This window comes from Penaeus japonicus, unplaced genomic scaffold (assembly GCF_977035675.1).
Source record: "Penaeus japonicus unplaced genomic scaffold, GWHDUDI00000001_assembly GWHDUDI00000018, whole genome shotgun sequence".
In the NCBI taxonomy this organism is placed as follows: domain Eukaryota; kingdom Metazoa; phylum Arthropoda; class Malacostraca; order Decapoda; family Penaeidae; genus Penaeus; species Penaeus japonicus.
In genome coordinates, this window is record NW_028234420.1 from 2,524,286 (window position 1) to 2,534,186 (window position 9,901).

General features: G+C 43.7%; 1 protein-coding gene across 2 annotated transcripts in view; it reads right to left on the reverse strand.

Moving 5' to 3' along the window:
* Window positions 1-331: 331 nt before the first annotated feature.
* The window catches only part of LOC122246648 (uncharacterized), a 191,190-nt gene continuing 181,620 nt past the window's right edge, over window positions 332-9,901 (reverse strand). The window contains exons 5-7 of one of the 2 annotated variants that reach the window (XM_086546513.1): window positions 8,599-8,829; window positions 6,341-6,418; window positions 332-3,343 (exon numbers count right to left, since the gene is read on the reverse strand). In XM_086546513.1, coding sequence (XP_086402639.1) covers window positions 2,642-3,343; window positions 6,341-6,418; window positions 8,599-8,829 — 1,011 coding nt within the window. In that variant the 3' untranslated portion in view covers window positions 332-2,641. The remainder of the gene's footprint in view (window positions 3,344-6,340; window positions 6,419-8,598; window positions 8,830-9,901) is intronic. The other variant, XM_086546515.1, reaches the window with a different exon arrangement.

Genomic DNA, 9,901 nt, shown 5'->3' on the forward strand with positions numbered 1-9,901 from the left:
TTCTATTGTGTTTTGTTATTGTTGTTGACATTGATGATGTTGCTGCTTCTGTGTTGGCGGCGATGATGATGCTTGTGTTTTATCCTTGTTGTTATTATCATTGTTATCATCATCATAATTGTTAGTTTTATTATTATTGTCGTTGCTATTAATTGTCGCGATTATTCCTAGGATTACAACTACAGCTTTTTAATGAAGAACGTTTCTTTGTTTCATGTGAGCCTTGATTCAGCCGTTTCCTTATTTTCGTAGATTGACCAACCTTTAATTAATAGAAGTTTCCCAGATCCACCTCTGTTGTTCGTGACATCAAATTAAATGAAACACATCATACTTTATTTGTATTTTATTAATACCAACTGTCATTAATGGTGTACAAACATAAGACGCAGCGACAGGCCGTCGACCACCTTTACCTAACTGCCCGTACTCTTGGGATAAAAGCTATTCACACACATAAATCACTTTACAATGTCTCCATGAATGCTTTTTGTCTTTTGTTCTTTGTTATGATAGTTGCGACTCTTTTTTCTTTCTTATTTTTTTTTTATTTATCCTCAAAATATATTTTTCTCTTCCGTCGGTTATGATAACTCGGGCACATCGAGGTACAGTGCCTGATGATGAGTCACATACGACGCATTCTCCGTTGTGTAAACCTTATAATATACTCATGATTAAAATCAAACAGAGTTGATTTCGTATAAAATTCTGAAAACATACTCGTAGACTAGAAGCGATTTTACCATCCATAAACAACTTAGAGAACAACCATACGGACAACGTACATTCCAACAGAACACTTCATGGCATCTGTCGCCTTAGCCCCATCATGATTATGACGTCACGACCATCCTGACTCATGATTGGTAAACCGATATATACATAGGCCTGACGTCACACCTTGCTGAGAGCCAGTCAGCATAAGATGTCTCTGACGGTGACGCTCCAATGGGAGGTACAGATAAATACCCTAATTAATGAACAAGTATAACATGAGGTTTTCGTTTATTCAAGCGACACATAATAGACAAAACTTATCAATGGCGTCTCATTTTTTACTTTTTGTTCCAGATGTGTATTTCTCCGCCTCGAAACTAAATTCATCTTTCTAATTCTTCACAGTTCAACGATCGATAGAATGAACGTAAGTGCGAATTACTCTCATTGCAGACAAGAACTAGTCTGCTTTTCACGCACATATTTTTCTTCTTCCAGTTCAGAGTGTTCCGTGTTCTATTTGCAAATTCATTATGGAAGGCAATGTAGTAAAAGCTATACGGGAATGTTAACCCCAGGAAAAGTCATAAAAGGTACGAAATGTTATAACAGCAATATTACTTATCTTTTGCGGGTATGAACTTGTACTTATTGATTATCAAAATGCATTTTATTCACATTTCGTGATCACAATTACTTATAAAGCTCTGTCAGCCCTTATCCATCCATCTTCACTTTGCTTATCCATCCCTCAACCTAATGATCCACCGAGTGCCAGAGGCTCCTTGGATTCCCTCGCTAACCTTGCCTTAGGCGCTCTGCACTGACGCCAATCTGCCGGCTCCTGTTCGCCAAGGTCCAAGACAGCTTTCCTTTAAGTATCTTTCTCGTCCTTAAGAGAGAAATTGCGCGAATCGTTCTTTGGCAACGACACACCCATCCATTAGCTCCTCCCCTTCTGTGAGATTAAATTTGGCATTACGGAGACCCCTTACGCTGCTGGTTGGACCGGACTCGTCACGGGGTCTACAGCCTTGCGATTTCTTGTAAACACATTGTCTTTCCTACTTGGCATACATTTGTTTCTTCTTTGCGGTTTCTTGTTTTTCTTGCACACCCTTTTCCTATAAGTTTCTCTCATTTTCTCTTTCTCTCTCTTGACTTTTCCGTTTCTTTTCCAGTCCTATGGCACACAATTTAAAGAAGAAAATGTACATAATATTACATGAAAATAGACAATTTGTCCAACATTGAATAATCGCAATAAAAATGACTAAGACAATGAAGATTTGGAAATCAACAACTATTTCTCTTGTTACTCTTTGTGATTTAATGCAAATAATTACACGTGAACACTAGTGCCCTGGAGTGTTTACGTTTGAGCACTTGGGAGAACGAGTTCCATCCCTTCCGAAAGATTTTTTTCGGTAAAAAAATCATACTCAAAGCCATCCTCATCTCCTCGAACACGTGTATATGGACGAAGATCTTGATCCTACTTGGAACCTTACATTTGTTCAATGTTCCTTTTAACATCCACTGATAAACCGACGCCATCCACTGAAATCTGACTTAAACATGAGTTGTGAAGCTTCGGAGAATTGCTCGAAGCACATATAATTCGGTAGTTGCTCATTTCTCCTCACAATGAGAGAATGAGTATATGATTAATTCGTCTCTCTAGTCTTCCCTCCGGACCTTTGAACACGGCATCTTTCTTCTCCACCTCTCCTCAGGACCTCATCCGCCCCATACCCAAGCGTCGACCGAGGAGATGCGAGAAAGGCGTGAAAAGAGAGGTGACTTGCAAAGGGCCCGGTCACTGGATGGATGAGAGTGAATAACATCAAAAGGGGAATCCTTAAGTAAAACCTGCCACTCTCAGCCACCTGAAGCACAAGCATTGAGGGAATGAGCTTCATCAAGACGATACTTCCTCACTGTCATTGCGCATTTTGCCGTTTTCTAGGGCTTTGATGTCCTTCTGACTGGTAGTGTCTAGAGCGAGGGTTCTCTCCGCTCTCTGTATAGCGGCTGTGGCAGGCGAGGGCGTTGCCGTGACGCTCAGAAGGGCATGTGACATGGGGGGCGGGGGAGAGCCTCTTGGCACCACTGCTTGCGGCGGAGACGCGGAATTGGTGCTCACATTGAGCGTCTTCGTCAGCGGGGTCGCCACGGACGCCTTCGACAGAGAGAGATCTCCGACGGACTTCACGAGGGAGGGGGAGGTAGTGGCGGACTTCAGCGTGGTGGAGACCGCGGCAGAGACGCCCTTGTAGCTGACCGCTGCCGCTGCCAGGTTACTGGGGACAAACTCTTTGATGACTATGTGATCCTCGAAGGTCGTGGTGCTTGACGTGTGGTGGTGGTTGTGGTGCTGATCTTCAGCTTTGCAGGGAGAAGCGCTACTGCTGGTGTTGCTGCTGAAGGAGGTGGAGGCGGAGTTGGTAATGGAGGAGGCGGATGTGGAGAGATCCCGCGGAGTGTCCCTTGCGGTGACAGCGACAGCATCTTGGTGGTGGGACAACGGAGACAGTCGCATGAGGCGGCCGCCGCCTTCGCCGCCCCCTCCATGAGAGGTCTCGTCGCTGCTAGAGAGGTCACTCGTGCCCACGTTGCTTAGCTGTGGAAAGAGGAAACGGCCATTAAACAAAGGCTACGGCAAAGGTAAGGAAGCTTTGCTTTATTGCAAAGGTTGATGACAATGAATCCATTAGTGAATCAAAGCATGATAAACTTGACAACACGGGGTCGTCGAGGGAAATATCAGAGAGTAAACGTAAGATCGGCTCAAAGCACGAGCGACCATTCAGAATGAAAACAAGTGATGATTGCAGTAACAGCGAAGGGCGAAAGGGTGAGGCGAGCGCTTACTGCGATTTCGAGTGCAAGGCCGTTTTGCGAGAGGGAAGTGGCTGAGCGATGGAATGCGTTGGGAATGGTGGCTAAAATATCGAGAACACTATTGGGTTTTAGGAGAATTATGGGGAAACTATGGTAATGAATACATGGGTAACTATATAGATTTTTAGCCCTTGGTCTTTTATTGAAACGTATTTTTAATTAATACTCGCGTTATACAGGTACAAATAAACGTAAACACATACACATACACTCACACACACACACACACACACACACACACACACACACACACACACACACACACACACACACACACACACACACACACACACACTCACACTCACACACATAGGAGGGGAAGCTGAGGACGGTGAGGCAGGTTGTGTGATTGATTGAGAGAGTAGCTGATGTACACAGATGAGTGTGAGATTGCTTGGGTGGGTGTGTGGGGGGGGTGGGGGGGGGGGGGGGGGGGTGGTGTGTGTGGGGGGTGTGGTAGATATTGTGAGAGTATTGTTAGTTAGTGTGAGAGAGAGAGGTTTGAGTGATTAATGCTGACGTTAGTGAGTGTTGTGTGGTTGTGGGTGTGTGTGAGGTGTGTGAGTAGAGTGATATATGATGTTTGATGTTGTGAGCGAGTGGATTGAGAGAGTGAGAGTGTTATAGAGTTTGTGTAGTACATTTTCTGAGATTGATTTAGTTTGATGGTGTCTGAGTGTGATAGTGAGTTGATTTAGTAGAATATTTAGATTTAGATAGTAGAGTATGGATGATATACGGAGAGTTAGATAGAAGAGTGATATTTAGAGTTTATAGGCTAGGACGTGTGAGAGGTATGGGGGGTGCCAGGTAATTTAAGTGATAGTGAGCGTTTGATTGACTTGTGAGTAGATAGAGATTGGGTTAATGAAGTGAGGGGGGTTGGGCAGAGAGATATTAGCGATGATAGAGGGTGAGGGTGTGTGTTATTGGTAGGACACGTATCATTCTGTCAGTCTACTGTAATATCATTCTTACTATGACACACACAACATATCCTCTCTCTCACATCACGTACAACTCTCACACACTCTCTCCTTCTCACTCAACTCAATCTAATCACTCACACACACACTCTCCACTAACACTATAAGATGAGTGTGTTGAGTTGGATTGGTGATTATGAGTGACGTTTGTGTGTGTGTTTGTGACGTAGATAGTTATGTAGTTTACCGTGTGTCAGAGTGTTTGGATCTGCTATGATTGAGTGAGTGTGAGAGAGTTTGTTAGAGATAGTGAGAGTGTGTTCATAGATGGTGGTGTGGATTAGTGTGGATGGGGTGAGGCAATGGTGAGGGTGGCGAGGGAGGGTTGAGTGGGATGTGTGTTTGTGTTGAGTATGTGTGAGAGAGTGAGTGTGTGGATGTAGTGAGAACTGTGCGAACGAGTGAGTTAGTGTGAGTGTGAGGTGTGAGAGGGAGTGTGACGAGAGTTTGTCTGAGAGCTCTCTCACTCAATTCTCAGTCTGTAAGCGGTTGAGAGAGTTGTATGAGAGTGTATTATAGAGATGAGATAGTGATATAGAGAGGAGTAGATAGACAGAGAAGATGTCTGATGATATATTTATATATATTATAGTATAGCATCTCTATAGTGTTATATGAAAGATTCGAGAGATATATATAGTAGAGATTTACACCTCACCTACACACACTCATCATCATCAACTCTAAAGAGATTATAGAGGATATGATATATAAGTATATAGATATATTTTATTTATAGATAGTGATACATATATAGTGTTATATATATATACTGATAGCTCTTGAGATTATGATATATAGATATGAGTTCTGGTATAAGATAGAGAGATTTTTATTTTGTGATGATAGATAAACATAAGGCATATGGCACTATATATATTATATTTTATATATATATATAATAATATATATATCAATATATCATATAGATATATATATGATAGGCATAGATATAGTATTATATTTACGCCGAATAGATATATATAATAATATTTATATATATATATTATATAATTTTCATATATATACACACACACATATATAATTCAAAGATATCGATGCTCATGTTGCAGGCTGCGTCTAGATGAACCAGACATACCACTGCAACTGTTTTGCACGCGCGTGAGCTGTCGAGCAAAAGATTGCGTGCAGAGCATGAGAGGTCGTTGTCCGTAGAAGCGGAGACGAGAGAGGACCGAGAGCGGCGTGGTTGCACCTTCGTCAGCACCGGCAAGAGAGCCGCTTCGATGCCGTGCAACAGCGCCGCCCCTTCATTAGATTTCCCGCCCGCTCGCCGACCGCTCGCAAGTAAGGAGCGCGGGCGTCTTGCGTTTTTGCGTTTGATCCGGAGAGGCTGACGGGTGAGGGCGGGGGGGGGGGGGGGGGGCAGGGCTTGGTGAGGGGGGGGGTGCGGGGGGTGGTGAGGGGGGGGTGCTGTGCAGGGTAGGTGGTGGACTGGGACCGAAGATTCCTTTGTGCGGCAGGTGGAGCTGTTGGGTTTTGGTGCGAATAATCTGATTCAGTCTCCGGGGCATCGAGGGATCCAGGCCACAGGATGCCTTTGTTGCTGTTCATAATTGTTTATTGGAGAAGCAGGGAGCGGGGAGGAAGGTGGAAGGAAGGAGGAGCGATGCGGAATCAAAGGGCGAAACAAAAAGACGTGCAAGATACCCCATTGAAGGGGTGAGTACCGGTAGGGAAATGATACATAAATGCTACATGAAACGTACCTGAGACGGGCTGGTGGGAGCGCTGCCGCCGTCGCTGGGAGGAGGAAGAGGATGCTGCGGCCCTTCGGACGCCACGCCCTGAGGAAGGAAGACACGCCCCGTCAGTCAACGGGATCGCGAACAACTACGGGTTTGGCTGCATATAACTTCACCATTTAGGCCTTCTTAGAGCTATACATGCACTTATTGCGTACAAAATATACACGCCATTAACACATTTGTTTCGCATCGTTCAGACAGTCGGGCTCAGTTACTCATCACACGCACTCACTACGTCAACACACACAACATCAGTCGATAGAGGAGAGTGAGAGTGTGTATAGTGTGAAGTTTAGTGAGAGATAGAGGAGTGAGTGTGAGTGTTTATCAATATGTTTATCCAAATAGGGGGGGGGGGGGATTGAGAAGTGTATTATCGTAGGGAGAGATAGAGATTTGAGTGGATGATAGTAATGTGTATTTTTAGTTCATATTGGATTGTGAGATAGATATATAGGAGAGATATAGATAGATAGAGTTAGGGAGATGAAGATATTGCAGACGATAATATTGTGATAGAGAGCAGTGGTTCGTATAGAAATTTATAGACAAGTTCATATATGGACATAATGTGGTGTCTTTTTAGATGACTTATTATGTAACAATAGAAGTTAATTTGAGAGACTTATATCGTGTTCTCTCTCGCTGATAGGATCCGCGCTCTCGCGGCTAGCAATCGATCTTGTCTAGCGCTCTATCACTCGTATTGCTCGTTATCACTCGATTCGTCTCGAGCAATGTCATCTATCTCCTTTTCGCTGTGATCACCTCTATCTCGCGTGCACTCTAATCTTCTCTCGATCACGTTATCACGCTATCTGTCTCCAATCACTCTATATCACGCTTGCACGCGATACGTAGCTCGTTCACTCGAGAACTTCGAAGTCTCTAGCACTCTACCACGATTACGGCTCTTATCACTCTGTGCTCTTGTAGCACTTCTATGCCACTCGATCTCGTTCTTTCACTATCACTCTATATGCGGTTTATCACTGTTATCCCGCTTATCACTCTAGCACCTCGATGTCTATGTGTATCACTCTATTTGCTCTAGACACTGCTATCGTCTTTTTCACTCTGATATCTCGATCAATCAGTAGCTCTTTGAGCACGCGATCGTCGCTATCACTCTATCACTCGCTATCACTTCTATGTCTCTATCACTATACCCTTCGCACGCTAAGTCTCGCGAGCACCTCTATCTCTGTAGCACTCTATAGCGCGCTATCACTTGAGATCACTCTAATCGCTTTATCACTCGATCTCTGTATCACGCTATCCTCCTTTAATCACGCTAGACTCTCTATCACTCTATCACTCTATCTCTTTATCACTCTATCTCTCTATCACTCTATCACTCTATCTCTTTATCACTCTATCTCTCTATCACTCTATCACTCTATCACTCTATCTCTTTATCACTCTATCTCTCTATCACTCTATCTCTTTATCACTCTATCTCTCTATCACTCTATCTCTCTATCTCTCTATATCTTTATCACTCTACCACTCTATCTCTCTATCACTCTATCTCTCTATCACTCTATCTCTCTATCACTCTATCTCTCTATCTCTCTATCACTCTATCTCTTTATCACTCTATCTCTCTATCACTCTATCACTCTATCTCTCTATCACTCTATCTCTTTATCACTCTATCTCTCTATCACTCTATCACTCTATCACTCTATCTCTTTATCACTCTATCTCTCTATGGGGGGGGGGGTGCTATCAACTTTATCAACCCTCTCTCTCATATCACTCTTTCTACTCTATCTCTCTATCTCTATCTCTTGAAATCTACTCTATCTCTCTATCACTCTTATACTCTTCTAATAGATTTAGTTAGTAGTTATCTCGAGAGATATCTATCTCTTTATCACTCTATCTCTCTATCACTCTATCTCTTTATCACTCTACCACTCTATCTCTCTATCTCTCTACCACTCTATCTCTCTGTCACTCTATCTCTCTATCACTCTATCTCTCTATCGCTCTATCTCATTATCACTCTATCTCTTTATCACTCTACCACTCTATCTCTCTATCCCTCTATCTCTCTATCACTCTACCACTCTATCTCTCTCTGTCAACATCTCTCTCTCTCTCTTTCTATCTTTCCTCTCTCTCTCTCTCTCTCTCTCTCTCTCTCTCTCTCTCTCTCTTTCTCTCTCCTTCACTATCTCTCTCACTCTTTCTTTCTCATTATCTTCCCTCACCTTGTTATTAAGTTCCGAGGCCGTGGAGGAGGAGGAGGAGGACGAGGAGGAGGAGGAGGTGGCGTTGGCGGCGGAGTGCGCGACACCGGCGGAGGCGACAGAGGTGGCCGTCGCCGGCGCGATTTTCTTGTTCTTCCCGGTGGCCGCGTTCTTGTGCTCAATCGCCTCGGCGTTCGTGATTCCGTCCTGCTTCTTCCACTTGGTTCGGCGGTTCTGGAACCAGATCTTCACCTGGCGAGGAAGAGGGGAGGGAGGGGCGTTAGAGCGTTGCGGCGCTGGGTGATTTGGGGTCTGAGGGCTGAGGGAATAGGATGTGATAGGCATGCGAAGGATGTCATGTAGGGAAATATGAATATCATCATGAAGATGAAGTGCATCATCTAACTGGTAATGATGAAAGGCGATAACTGATGAATAAGGGCGATGTCATAACAATAATAATGATAGTGCCATCGCACTATGTGTAACTAAAAAAGAAAACAAACAAAAAAAAACAAGAAGTTGATTAAGTTTCTCGTGTGTTTAACGTCTTTCTCCTTCCTTTCTGTTCGTTCATTCGCCTTTAATGAGTGCACATCATTTATTCACGAAAAACACAATAGAAAAGCGAGAACTCGTCTGCAATCTGCTGCGGATCTGACTTCTTTAGTCCAGTGGCGCAGCTGATCGTCACGAATTATTGCCATGTGACTTTGTGTAAGAATAAGAGCATCTTTCTTAACAGCACTAATGCTTTCACGTAAAAGGGAAAAGAAGACTGTTCTGACAGCAAATAAAAGTGTTGGGCTTTTAACAATGTTCCATTGAAATAAACATGTGATACGCGTTGAGATATGTTGAAATCCATTGTATTACAAAAATGCAAGCGCCTCAAGACGTCTTCATGTTTTGAACAGCGACGCCGAACGCAATGGATTCTCCTTTATCAGCCAGAGTTTGGAACACACTCGCAAAAAAGACCCTACACACTCGCAAACAAGCAATGGCATACCGAAACGCAAACAAGATTAGTCCAAATCGTAACAGGATTTAAGTCGAGGAAACGAGAGAGAGAAAAAAGCCAGCATGACTCTTCTTCCAAGGCGATCTCCCAACAGCCCCAAACAGGATGCTGCATAAGTAAAGCCCAACTGGTTGTCTGGCCCGCTGGGTGTTCTTGAGTGATGGCGGTAATCTGGTGTCAGGTTTCTCCCAAAGGTGAACACGCCTCTGGTGGGACAAGTCTTTGATGCCGTATTAATTTGGCCGCTGAATGAGCGGGGATGGCCGCGCATACTGGTGCTTAACGGGTGTCATTAAGCAG